This window comes from Salmo trutta, chromosome 25, assembly GCF_901001165.1.
Source record: "Salmo trutta chromosome 25, fSalTru1.1, whole genome shotgun sequence".
NCBI classification, from domain to species: Eukaryota; Metazoa; Chordata; class Actinopteri; order Salmoniformes; family Salmonidae; genus Salmo; species Salmo trutta.
In genome coordinates, this window is record NC_042981.1 from 38122567 (window position 1) to 38136412 (window position 13846).

A 13846-nucleotide genomic window follows, 5' to 3' on the forward strand; every position below is an offset into this window, starting at 1 on the left:
TTCCAGATTACACCCCTGTTCGGCTGGTGTCAATTAAATATTTCTCAATAGCATATCCAGCTGTGGACATCTGCTATGATCACAATGCATCTAGGCGTAGGATTCGATTAGACAGGTGGATTTCCCATGTCTGTGACCCCAGAGATGAGAGGAATGGCACTGAGCCCCGCGTGCCTATCGCCAGACCACTTCTACCACTGTGATGCTATTTTTTTAGAAACCAAGCCACACATTATAAGGCAATCACAACAATCATAGCAAGTTATGACTCGGAAGTCACCTTTTCATCTAGGGGCTACAAATCATGGCCACAGGGGAAACAACATGAACACAAGGGGATGCAGATGACCCAGACAGTTGATCATCCGAGGCATAATATCACCATCAAGATTCGGGGACATTTCCCCATGGGTGAAATTCAATACGGAAAAGGCAAGTCGGTATTTGAAACAAAGAATGTAATAAATTGGTCTGTGCTCTGTGTGCCCTATTACCAGCATCATGTGTTCTGTGCAGTGAACATTTTATTAAAGCCATCATTTGCTTTAGTGAGCACTAATATGGGGTAATTTGGTCAAGGTTGTATGGCCGACATCACCCATAAAATCAAAGTTTCAGAGGGAGAAAGGGTATTAAGGGGGAATTAGGAATATCTAGCGTGCCACGCCCGCCTCGTGCATATGGAAGTGGGCAGGAACTAAGGATAACCATGGCAACGGTGACGTCTTCTCCCTTGTTCTAATTGGAGGAAACCCCGTGGCCCCAGCTGCAGCCTACAGACAAGTCGAACATGTCCCTGAACTCCCGCCCCCTTTCCCCGCGCAAAATAGCTACTGGCTAGTATCTCTAGAAACCATCGTTGACAGGTGAACATTTATATTTCTGATTGGAAAATCATTCTCAGCTAGAGCCGCCCTAGCATGTTGGGTTGAATTGCATGTCTGCTGTTTTTCCACTCTGCCTCATACCAATCTCAAAAGCGGATCAATTCGGGGGAAGAAATCGGGACCTTAGAAGGTTAGAACATTCAGAGATCCTATTTCAATCTTTTTTTTTAGTTTGCGATTTGTAAATTATGTTTCGTTTGTAGCGTGGTAACGTTGTGTTGTTACAATCCATTCATGATGATAGGAGTGGCCCAACGCTAACGTTACTAGTTATATTTTACTATTGTAGGCTAACGTTAGCTAGATGCTCATCTGGCGGGTTAATGTTAGTTTGTCTGGTCGAAGCAAGATGGATGCATCATTTTTGTTTTGAATAAATGTCAACCTAGTGGGGATGTAGCTAGGTAACTTTATCTCTAGCGTAGTCTGTGGTAGCACTGTCTGAATGCTAGCTAACGTCGTTACAGTCAGCAATTGTGACCACGAACGTTTAGTTGAATTGCCAGCCTAACTAACAATGATTGCTAACTAGTTAGCTAGATTTGAGTCTTTCTGGGTTAATGAACGTCAGCTAGCTACTGGTACTGTGTCACTAGCTAGTTAACGGCAGCGACCCATCGAATTTGACAGACACCACGTCCACTCACGCATGACACGCGCACACACCCGAATGTAACGGTAGCTAGCGCGTGTAACCTGTAACGTTTTTCCAAGTTTGATTGTTCTCAAATAGTTATTTATATCGGCTTCAGTTTATAATACGCTGCTGCTAGTAAAAGTGCATTCACTACATTGGGTCACGTCCTCTTCCATAATAAATTGACTAACAGTGACACAAACCTCCCGTTTTACACTTGCAGGTTTTTGGTGGAATACTCCGGAGCATCCCCTTCTCTCCATCTTGTACCTCCCAATTCAACTTATTCCCTGTTGCATTCCTGGACTCCTATTGTTTTTGAACCTTCCCCGGCGAGTCAAGATAAGGTTACACACTAAATAATAAACAAACAATGGATAAAACGGATCTTATTCAGAAGGCCAAGTTGGCAGAGCAAGCCGAGCGCTACGATGACATGGCCGCCTCCATGAAGGAGGTAACGGAGCAGGGGGGCGAGCTGTCAAACGAGGAGAGGAACCTGCTATCTGTCGCATACAAGAACGTTGTCGGAGCACGGCGGTCGGCATGGAGGGTCATCTCCAGCATCGGACAGAAGACCGAGGGAAGCGACAAGAAGCTCGCAATGGTCAACGAATACCGGGAGAAAGTGGAGGGAGAGCTGAGAGATATCTGCAACGACGTGCTGGTATGTAGTACTAGTACAGATTAATTCTGCTGGAAATGTTTGGTACGTAAAGTGGGTGTTCGCGTATGGTACAAGCCTAGGACAGTGGTTCCCAACCAGGGATACTAGGACCATATGCCTTCTGGTAAAATGTACATGAAGGGGTACGCCGGGAAGAGCGAAATTCAGTTGGTGGTACAGTAACCAAAAACAGTTGTAACCACTGGCCTAGGATACTTAATACACCCATCTCACCCTCTCACAGCTTGGAGCTGGGAAAGTGTGGTCACTAGTCAGACAATTAGTCACTGTGTTGCATCATTATATTGACAATGTATATGGATGTAAAATAATTACATGAAAGACAAATATAATTTGAAGTAGTTGATTAGTCATCTTTCTAGGTCTTGAAAGTGTTTGGTTAGTGTTCTTCTGAGACTGCCCTTGTCCTCTTGAGGCATATTTGAGTGTATCAGTGCAAGCATGAGACATCAGTAATTCACCCAGCCATACTGCCACAGGAATCTCAACTCAATGCTGTCTGGATAAATGTGCTGAAGAAAAGGGACTCTTTAAATTATGAGCGATGCCTTCTCTGAACAGTCAACACTACATTACTTGATGAAAGACATCGTTTGCTTAACAAAAGCATAGTTATGCAGATTTTTCCACTATGTTATCAGTCTACCAGGATTCTGTCACAATTCAGATAGAATTGCACATACAGTACCAGTCAAAAGTTGGACACGTACTCATTCAATGGTTTTTCTTTATTTTTTTAAAATGATTTTCTACATTGTAGAATAATAGTGAACACATCAACCACATGATTATGATTCCATATGTGTTAACCAAAAAAGTGTTGAGATTCTTTGAAGTTTTGCACAGCTTTGCACTCTTGGCATTCTCTCAACCACCTTATTGAGGTAGTCACCTGGAATGCATTTCGATTAACAGGTGTGCCATGTTTATTTGTGGAATTTCTTTCCTCCTTAACTCTTACATCTAGACGTTCCGCTAGCGGAATACCTGCTCCAATATCCAATGATGGGCGTGGCGCGAAATACAAACTCCTCGAAAATCCGAAAACTTCAATTTTTCAAACATATGACTATTTTACACCATTTTAAAGACAAGACTCTCCTTTATCTAACCACACTGTCCGATTTCAAAAAGGCTTTACAGCGAAAGCAAAACATTAGGTTATGTCAGCAGAGTACCCAGCCAGAAATAATCAGACACCCATTTTTCAAGCTAGCATATAATGTCACAAAAAACAAAACCACAGCTAAATGCAGCACTAACCTTTGATGATCTTCATCAGATGACACTCCTAGGACATTATGTTATACAATACATGCATGTTTTGTTCAATCAAGTTCATATTTATATCAAAAACCATCTTTTTACATTAGCATGTGACGTTCAGAACTAGCATTCCCACCGAACACTTCCGGTGAATTTACTAAATTACTCACGATAAACGTTCACAAAAACATAACAATTATTTTAAGAATTATAGATACAGAACTCCTTTATGCAATCGCGGTGTCCGATTTTAAAATAGCTTTTCGGTGAAAGCACATTTTGCAATATTCTGAGGAGATAGCCCGGCCATCATGGCTAGCTATTTTGACACCCACCATGTTTGGTACTCACCAAACTCAGATTTACTATAAGAAAAATTGGATTACCTTTGCTGTTCTTCGTCAGAATGCACTCCCAGGACTTCTACTTCATCACCTAATGTTGTTTTGGTTCCAAATAATCCATAGTTATATCCAAATAGCGGCGTTTTGTTGCGTTCAAGACACTATCCGAAGGGTGACGCGCCCGGCGCGTATCGTGACAAAAAAATGTCTAAATATTCCATTACCGTACTTCGAAGCATGTCAAACGCTGTTTAAAATCAATTTTTATGCGATTTTTCTCGTAAAAAAGCGATAATATTCCGACCGGGAGTCGTTGTTTTCGTTCAAAGACTGAAAATGTAAACATGGAGGCGTCTCGTGCACGCGCGCCCCCGTCTCATTGTTCTCAGATCGACCACTTACCAAATGCGCTACTGTTTTTCAGCCAGAGACAGCAGAGTCATCATTCAACGTTCTGCCGCCTTCTGAGAGCCTATGGGAGCATTAGAAAATGTCACGTTACAGCAGAGATCCCCTGTTTTGGATAGAGATGGCAAAGAAGGCCAAGAAATGGTCAGACAGGGTACTTCCTGTACAAAGTCTTCCCAGGTTTTGGCCTGCCATTTGAGTTCTGTTATACTCAGACACCATTCAAACAGTTTTAGAAACTTTGGAGTGTTTTCTATCCAAAGCTAATAATTATATGCATATTCTAGTTTCTGGGCAGGAGTAATAACCAGATTAAATCGGGTACGTTTTTTTATCCGGCCGTGAAAATACTGCCCCCTATCCATAACAAGTTAATGCGTTTGAGCCAATCAGTTGTGTTGTGAGAAGGTAGGGGTGGTATTCAGAAGATACCCCTATTTGGTAAAAGACCAAGTCCATATTATGGCATGAACAGCTCAAATAAGCAAAGAGAAATGACAGTCCATCATACTTTAAGACATGAAGGTCAGTCAATGTAGAACATTTCAAGAACTTTGAAAGTTTCTTCAAGTGCAGTTGCAAAAACCAAGCGCTATGATGAAACTGGCTCTCATGAGGACCGCCACAGGAAAGGAAGACCCAGAGTTACCTTTGCTGCAGAGGATAAGTTCATTAGAGTTACCAGCCTCAGAAATTGCAGCCCAAATAAATGCTTCAGAGTTCAAGTAACAGATACATCAACTGAGGAGACTGCGTGAATCAGGCCTTCATGGTCGAATTGCTGCAAAGAAACCACTACTAAAGGACACCAATAAGAAGAGTCATGCTTGGGCCAAGAAACATGAGCAATGGACATAATACTGGTGGAAATCTGTCCTTTTGGTCTGAAGAGTCCGAATGTGAGATTTTTGGTTCCAACCGCCGTGTCTTTGAGACACAGAGTAGGTGAACAGATGATCTCTGCATGTGTGGTTCCCACCGTGAAGCATGGAGGAGGGGTGGGGGTGGTTTGCTGGTGACACTGTCAATGATTTATTTAGAATTCAAGGCACACTTAACCAGCATGGCTACCACAGCATTCTGCAGCGATATGCCATCCCATCTGGTTTGCGCTTAGAACCACTATAATTTGTTTTCTAACAGGACAATGACCCAAAACACACCTCCAGGCTGTGTAAGGGCTATTTGACCAAGGAGATTGATGGAGTGCTGCATCAGATGATCTGGCCTCCGCAATCACCCGACCTCAACCCAATTGAGATGGTTTGGGATGAGTTGGACCGCAGCGTGAAGGAAAAGCAGCCAACAAGTGCTCAGCATATGTGGGAACTCCTTCAAGACTGTTGGAAAAGCATTCCAGGTGAAGCTGGTTGAGAGAATGTCGGAGAGTGCAAAGGGTGGCTACTTTGAAGAATCTCAAATATAAAATATATTTTGATTTTGTTGAACACTTGTTGTTGCTTACTACATGATTCCATATGCGTTATTTCATAGTTTTGATGTCTTCACTATTATTCTACAACGTAGAACATTGTAAAAATAAACTCTTGAATGAGTAGGTGTCAACTTTTGACTGGTACTTTTATATACTTCTATTTTTTTTGTTTTGTTTTAACTCCTGAATTGACTCATTTGAAATGGAATTGACCTTTACTCTGGTCTCACTCTCAGCAGTGAGCGTTTCCCTGAACCCAACCATTCATTTACTTGATCTGTTAAGCATATCACACCTCTCATTTCTCTTGCTCTAAACAGAGACTAACATTAGATTGTTTCAATCCAATGTGGGTCAAATGTCATGTCCCACGATTCTCCATGAGTTCCTACGGTCTAAAATGGTGATCTCCCCCCGGCCCTGAGATGAGAAGGTAGTATTGTATTTTCATCCTCTCTCCGGTTTCTTCCTGTTGGGAATGTCACACTGAACAATGGTGTTTAACGACGTAATGGTGCAGACTGACAAAGGTCACAAACCAGTGTGTCTGCATGGCAAGGTGTGTCAGAATGGGTGGAGTAGGCACTGGTGGACTACCAGTGGTGGCTATCAAGAGCTGTGCTGTTACAGGTCTAAAACTGGGAGTGTGGGCTCCTCCTGTTTTGATATTCGCATAGGGCCTGTGCTATTTAGGTTCCTTGGGACATACCTACCCTAAACACTACCCTAACCATAACCTTTACCTTAACCTTTACCTTAACCATTTTCTTTTTTTAAACGTTAACTGCAATGGAGTAGTGACGTCCCAATGATCCAGGCTAGCACAGACCATTCACATAGATTCATCTGGCACATGAGTTGTAATGAAGCTAGCCAAGTGGAAGAGTTCATTCAGAATTGTGTAACAGGACAGTCATAGCCCAGTTTGTTCAATAGGCCATGTCTCTCAACCTCACTAACCTAGCTTGCTACCCATTGGGGGCTACTCTCTGATTTTAAAACTGAAACATGCAGGAAAAAATATTTTTGGTTTCCCTTCCAGTAATATTACTTGACTGTCACTGACTGGACTTTCTACTACGGACTCTTTATTTATTTATTTATTTATTTTTCCCAGGGGCAACTTAAATCCAAGCCTGTACTAGTGAATGGCTCTGCCCATTTATTCCTATCCGGTCTTGATAGTGGATTAAGGGAGGATCTGGAGGCTTAACTGTGAGGTTGAGAGAATTGCACTGAGCTGCTGGCCTTTAGAGACAAGGAGGTCTGAGATGAGGGGATTGGGTTGGGTGGGTGGGCACCGTTTTGTAAGCACACTGGAGCCCAATCTAGCACTGAACCATACATATAGGAATACCATTAAGGCTTTATGACAATATGTCCCACATCTCTACTGATTAAAAAAAAAAAGCTTTATAAAGGTGGCAGTGTCCACGGGTCAATTGTGAACATCTAGCCAGGGAGATATTCAAAGCATGTCACTTGCTAATCACATTTCATTGCCCCTGCCATTCTAATTGGGTTGTTGTTATTTACTCTGACCGATTTATTAATGGTCACCAACAGATTTGTTTTTGTGGCATATATGCATAGTGGTTCTCTATACGAGCAAGCAAACAATGGCAATCCCTATGTATGTAGGCATAACTGATAAGCAGCTAACTGTAGGCTGTGGTGTAGGTCAGGTTGGTTAACCACCCTCTCTCTTTCCCTTTATGCCAGTGAGTCATGGTTATGTAAACCGTACAGATGGGCACATCTTCTGACCACACCTTAAAGCTACTCCACGTCTGTGCGCTCGCCGCTCTCTAGTGCGTGTGGCTCTGACTCAGATGCCTGCCAGTGTTGACGGAGGGCGTGGTGGAGCCAGCCTATGAGAATGTTTATCTCGCTGCTTGCCTGAACTCGCCACTTCTGCTCGGCGGCTGGCTACTGGTGCACGTAACCACCTGTCTCCTCTCAGCTGACAGGCCTTGGCTTGACTGGGCTGAAGTAGGCCCGGATAACACAGCACTCATTTTCCACCGAGGCGATGTCATGCCAGACTGGACTGGGTGGAACCCCTCTGCTGCCTACGGCCATGCAGACACTGCCCTTACCCACCCTGCATGTCTGCACTGTGTATGGGAATAGATCATGGAAGCTGGACAGTTACCCCCAATAACCACCTCTCAATCTGTTCGAAACTACAGTTGATTGTGGTCAGAATCGGTTCACTTATAGTTGATTAGGCCGTGGCCGTCGACGCTGCCGGAAAATTGAAGTCCTGCTGAGGATGGTGCAGGCTGTTTTCAGTGCTCCACTTTCAGGCATCGGTTCGACAGAACAGAACGTGGCCCACTACACAACAATCCAGGATGATCTCGTCTTCGCATGTGAATCTAAGCTTGGCGAGACACCTTTTTCAAAGTCAAACCTAGGTTGTCATGGTGACGGCCACATTTTCGTGATCATTGAAAACCCGGTCAGGTTCGCACAGTAGTTTTTAGATGGACCAGCACAAAAGTATGTTCACGATAATGCTCATCTCCAATAGAAGAGCACAGCCACAGTACTACAATTAGTCGAACACTGGAGAATTTCACCATCAGCTCTTGTTAGGCCTATATCATAGCCGCAGATGAGAGGTAGGAGCCCGTTTTATTAAGCACAGTGCTATTGCCCGGGTCATTTATTAGGGCACACCGTAGCAAAATGTTTTGACACCAAAAACTTAAATGAGCGTTTCCTATTGGACAGGTTCATGTAATTCCTCCCTGTTTCCTTCCGTTTGGTGCCTAATGAAGACTGCCTTGGTCTGTGTGAGACTAGAGCGCTGTGTGAACTGAAGACAATGTGAACAACCAGGCCACTCTCCCTCCACTCGTCTGCAGGCAGGGTGATGTATGGGAAGGAATGCTTGGAACTTGAGACATTTGAGCGTGCCGTGTATCTAGACTAATCTCGTCTGTAAGTAGACTGGGTGGGAGTGGCTCGGGTGAGAGTGGGGGCAGGGCTGGATGAGCCCTGAGACACGCCCACTTCGACTCACTGCCTGTCAGTGTCAGATGCCATTTTAGGTCTGTCAGCCTCCTCTGCGGCGAACTTGTTTTAATCTGATATTTAAAACCAGTTAATGTGACTTAAACCCTTGGTCTCACTGACACATTCACTGTAATCAGGCAGCAGGTCAGGCACTTTTGGAGACTGATCCTGATGAGTTGGCCCTGGCTGGGTAGGCTCCTTCACGCTAACTGGCGATCAAGCATTCCAGACCTCGGTGTCAGGAGCTGATACATTTCTCTTACAGAAGGAGTCTTGGATTGAACCCCAGATGAAATGTAGGCCATAGCTCCTACTGTATTCCCTCTACCCTCTTCAGTATGTTTAGTGTGTTGCAGATGAACTGGTCTGCAGTGATGCTGGACTTTCTGCTGCTGCTGTGGGTTTAAATATAGATGCATATGCTGTGGGGGGCCTGGGAGTGCTATCTAAGCTGTAGCATACAAGCAGTGCTGCTCTTTCCCAGTTTTAGCCGGTGCATTCAGCCGCTGGTTTTGCTTCTGAGACAGAGCGCTGAGGAACATTGGAACGAAAGGAGCCCAGAAGAATCTGGGGCAAAAGACGGTCAGGAACCCACAGGAGGCCTGGCCTCATTATGGACAAGTTGGAATGACTTGAAGCAGTGCAAAACGCTGGCTCCCACCCTGCTTATGCTGAAACCACTGCTGCCTGCCCATATGCACAGCTAGGCTCTTGCTGTCTACTCACGCTGGACTCATGGTGGACTCCGTATGTGTGTCTAGGGCTGGAACAAGTGACTGTATAACCGTGTAGCTGACAGTTATGGATGAAGACGGTCATGAAAATAAAATAACCCCAAAAAATTGGGGGATTTTTGGTTAAGAATGAGCAGCATAATGAAGACTGGATGTCTGGGCATTTGTGCTATACTCATGGGTACACTAGCAATGGCTGCCTGGTATTGTGATAATTTTCATGGTACTGCAAAATGTTTATTCAGGTGATAACTGATGTGGCTCATGCGATGGAATGCATTTAAACATTTTCTTCTAATGTCGGAGTTAAATAAACAAATCACAGCACATTGCTGGGTACACTTCCTGCTTTTACTTCCTGCTTTGCTCTTCGCAATGGCTGCCAGTCATCCATTATGCCATCATTGACTTGAATGTTGACACACATTCTATTGCAGCAGTCAGGAGCTGATAGGAGGAAATGTGCGGGGGGGACGGGGACTTATTACGGTGACCACGGTCATTTGGCTGGCCAATTACAGTCATCCAAAATTCCTTGACTGTCACAGCCGTACGAGTGTATGCCTCCCTCGTGTGGGCACATCCTGCATGGACATCACTCGCATGATGTCATCACACGAGGCCACTGAACTGATCAATCACATTGGGTCACAGGCTCCATCACATTTTTCAGATAATCGAAATGTGAATTTTGAAACGTGTTGTTGACACGCCTCCCTGGTCCAGTACTGTCGCTAATGCTGCTCACCCAGTTTTTGTTGGATACATCACAGTTGTAACGGGAAGATCGAGGCTTAGTTGCCTACCACTGGTATGGGAGCGTTTGGTTGGGAACTCAACTCACATGGTCATGTTTGGGTGTATGTTGTCTCAGCCAATCACAATCAACCTTCTTTCTTCAGCCAGTCAGAGAATGTTAACAGGATTTCAATAATAAACATTGACTGTCATGGATGGAAGTTTATGCAGTGTGTGTGAACAAATGATTAATCCCTGTTTCCTTTGCACAGGAACTTCTGAATAAATATTTAATTGAGAACTCCACAAACGCCGAAAGCAAAGTCTTCTATCTTAAGATGAAGGGCGACTACTATAGATACCTTGCCGAAGTCGCCTCCGGGGATGACAAGACAGGTGAGATTGAAATGTCCCCTCGAACTGATTACTGCGTGAGGTTTTTGCCATGTTGGTATTTGCAAGCAATACACCTACATTTTTAGGTGTGTGAATTACTCTGAATGGCATGGCAGGTAGCCTAGCGAGCTTTGGGCCAGTAACCGAAAGTTTGCTGATTTTGAATCCCCTAGCCGACTAGGTGAAAAATCTGCCGGTGCCCTTGAGCAAGGCACTTAACCCTAATTGCTCCTGTAAGTCGCTCTGGATAAGAGCGTCTGCTAAATGACTAAAATGTAATAATCTCCCTAGCCCAGGTGCTACTCAAGCCAGATATATAAAATACACTTTTTTTTCTTTTGAAATCCCCCTTTCTGTCTCTCTAAATCCCAGAATGATATCTAAGCAGGCTTAAATGACAGTGTGGGGCATAAAGTGAATGTTCTGTGGAGTATAGACATTGTTCCTCGCAACCCTATCGAATTCGCCTCCCTCTGATTTGCGTAACAGCCCCAATATAAATCTCCCCTCCCGAGTCACGTCCTAATAAAGAAGCCTTTGATCGGCACTATTGCAAGACATTCTTCAGGACTCCGTCACATGCCATCGTTCTACAGTCTGCGAGGAGGTTAAAATGAGTTTTCGTGAGGCTCTGCTTTAACTCCCAGCCCCTCGTGCAGCGGCCGAAATAGAACGGCACATTTTGTCACAGAGCTGGAAACGGTGTCAAGTGAGGCGTCACACGACCGCAGGGAACCGTCTCGTAGGAGGAGACGATGAAGAGGGGAGGGTTCTAGCCAACTGTATGGGCCTCAGACTCCCACTGGCACCCATTGTGTGATGCACGCTAAAGAGAACTCTACGCCCAGTTATAAGCATGTGCATTTCAAGTGAGGCTTGGACAAAAGGAAATCAATGTGCCACTCGACTGCGATGTTCAGTTTCTTATTGCTGAGAACATGTCACAGAGAATTGTCCAATAGTACACTTTTAGTCTTTTAACCTAACACCCACTAGCTGTCAATGTCCACTAGCCTGTATCATAATCGCTACAGAGGGAATTTGAGTGAATCCGGCTTCAGCCAGTCTCGAACTTGGTGTTAGTCAAAATAAAAGTCCAGTGGGGTGTCACGCTACCATTGCCTCCAATAACGTCCGCTTTGATCTGTGTGCTCCCCAGCGACCATAGAAAACTCTCAGGAGGCGTATCAGCAGGCGTTTGACATCAGCAAGAAGGAGATGGACCCCACGCATCCCATCCGCCTGGGCCTGGCCCTCAACTTCTCAGTCTTCTTCTACGAGATCCTCAACTCCCCAGAGAAGGCCTGCTCACTGGCCAAACAGGTCAGTCCAGCCTCACCCCTCTGTCCTGTACCCTGGTTTCTTTAGATTTGGGGACTTTGTTTGAAATGTGGAGAAGTTCCTTGTGTTATCTGCTTGTTCTGTAAGAATTAATGAAAGATAAGTGGTGTGTTTGAATTGCTAACACGTAGGTAAGTGTGTGAATTGGTTGACTGTTATGTCGCTTCCGGAAAAATGTATTTCAATGAGCAATACCAAGTACATAGTTTAATATCTGTGCTGTACATGCTGGGGGTTTACTCTCATCTATGGTAGCTTGGATTTTGCACAGTTATTCTACTTTGAAGCTTGCCGTGTAATAATTTTTTATTTTTTTTGTGTCGAGGCATTTGACGACGCCATTGCAGAGCTGGACAAACTGAACGAGGAGTCCTACAAAGACAGCACTCTCATCATGCAACTGCTCAGAGACAACCTGACAGTGAGTTCCCTTCCCTGTCTGCTCTGCCATGTTCCTTATTCTAGTCAATATTTACTGTCTGTTAAAATGAAACTTGTATGCTTTTTTTTTTTTTTTTTTTGTAGCGATGGTATGACAATGTTCACTTATAAGAGTTCAGTTGGAAGACTGTCTGCGTGGGTAACGAGTTGTCTACTAACAAGTTTTTTGTTTTTGACGTGTGTCTTTCTCTCTCCAGTTATGGACATCCGACAACGCTCCCGAGGAAGGGGAAGGCGGAGAAGCCGGCGAGGCCGGAGAGAACGAGAACTGAAACTCACACGGAGTCATCTCTCCAAAAAAAACGAAAAATAACCATTTTACACGTCTCCATTCCTTTATTGCTCCACTTCAAACTGATTCTAGCAATGAAACCCATTACTGAAAAAACTGTGTATGGAAATTCCAAAATCATTTGTTTTTTCACACTGCAGTTTTTGGACAAAAAAAAAAATTTGACTGGAGAGGAAAACAAACTCCATTCCTTGGTTTGTGTTCATCCTGGCCTTCCATATGTGCAGTTTCTGCTGTTAGATAATTATGAATAGCTTCACCTCTTTGTATCAACGTTTTAGTCCAAATTAGAGGAAAAAATAAGGAATTCTAGGGGTTTTGCTGAGCTACAGAAAATGTTAGTCCCATCAAACACCAGGGCAGTTAAGTATTCTTTGAACAGGGGTGTTTGCTAAGCAGGATGGGATGAATAGTTCCCTCATCCTCCGTTATCTGGTACAGTTATAGCTGCTGACGTCCAACATGGACAAGTCCAATTGTTTGCTACTGCAGGGACGGCCAGTCTATGAGCTGGCACCCAGTCTTTCGCAGCCAGGTGATTTTTTGTTAATTTTTTTTCCCTTTTGGTTCTGACAAGGTCTTTCCTCCCTCCCTCTGGTTACGGTATAAAGCATGTCTGGTTGAAGACAATACAGAGGTGGGGCATTCTTAAAAACCCCAAATAAAAACAATCTGATAATGGGAAGAAGAAAAAAAAAACTCCTACATGCATGTAATTTAATAGTGCACTGGAACGGAAACCAATGCTGTATACACACCAAGTCCAAGTGTCCAATTTAGTACTTTTCAATGCAGGTGTGTGCACATGTTAGAGGGCGTTTGGTTAGTCCCGGAGGTTGTCATTAGCGATTTGGACCACTATTGTGTTTTTTGCTGATCATCGATTGTAGTCCCCAAAAGCCTCGTGGAAATGTTTAATGCCCTATGTATCAGCTATGTAACATTAATAAAAATTACATTTTATAAACCAATCTCGAGCTGGGGTCTTTCCAGTATGGTGTGTGTTTTTAACCGTGTATGTATCCCGTTTTTATCTTTTGTTAATCTGTGTGCTGTTTTTGAACCTGATTTCTCACATTTTATAGATCAGCTGACAATTGGTAAGGTCATCTAACCTAATTTTGGGCCAGTGTTCATGTCAGCAACAGCTATGCTATTGTGTGTGGGGGGGGGCAAATGTCACATGAGATGCTCTGCTTTTTTTTTTATGCCACA

At 44.0% G+C, this 13846-nt stretch overlaps 1 protein-coding gene across 1 annotated transcript; it reads left to right on the top strand.

Moving 5' to 3' along the window:
• The first annotated feature begins 885 nt into the window (after window positions 1–885).
• On the top strand, window positions 886–13602 carry LOC115162527 (14-3-3 protein beta/alpha-1). The gene is made up of 6 exons (XM_029713914.1): window positions 886–1017; window positions 1748–2191; window positions 10434–10557; window positions 11717–11880; window positions 12224–12319; window positions 12537–13602. Exons 2-6 carry the CDS (start codon window positions 1898–1900, stop codon window positions 12609–12611), a joined length of 753 nt encoding a protein of 250 aa, XP_029569774.1. The 5' UTR covers window positions 886–1017; window positions 1748–1897; the 3' UTR covers window positions 12612–13602.
• The last annotated feature ends 244 nt before the right edge of the window (window positions 13603–13846 follow it).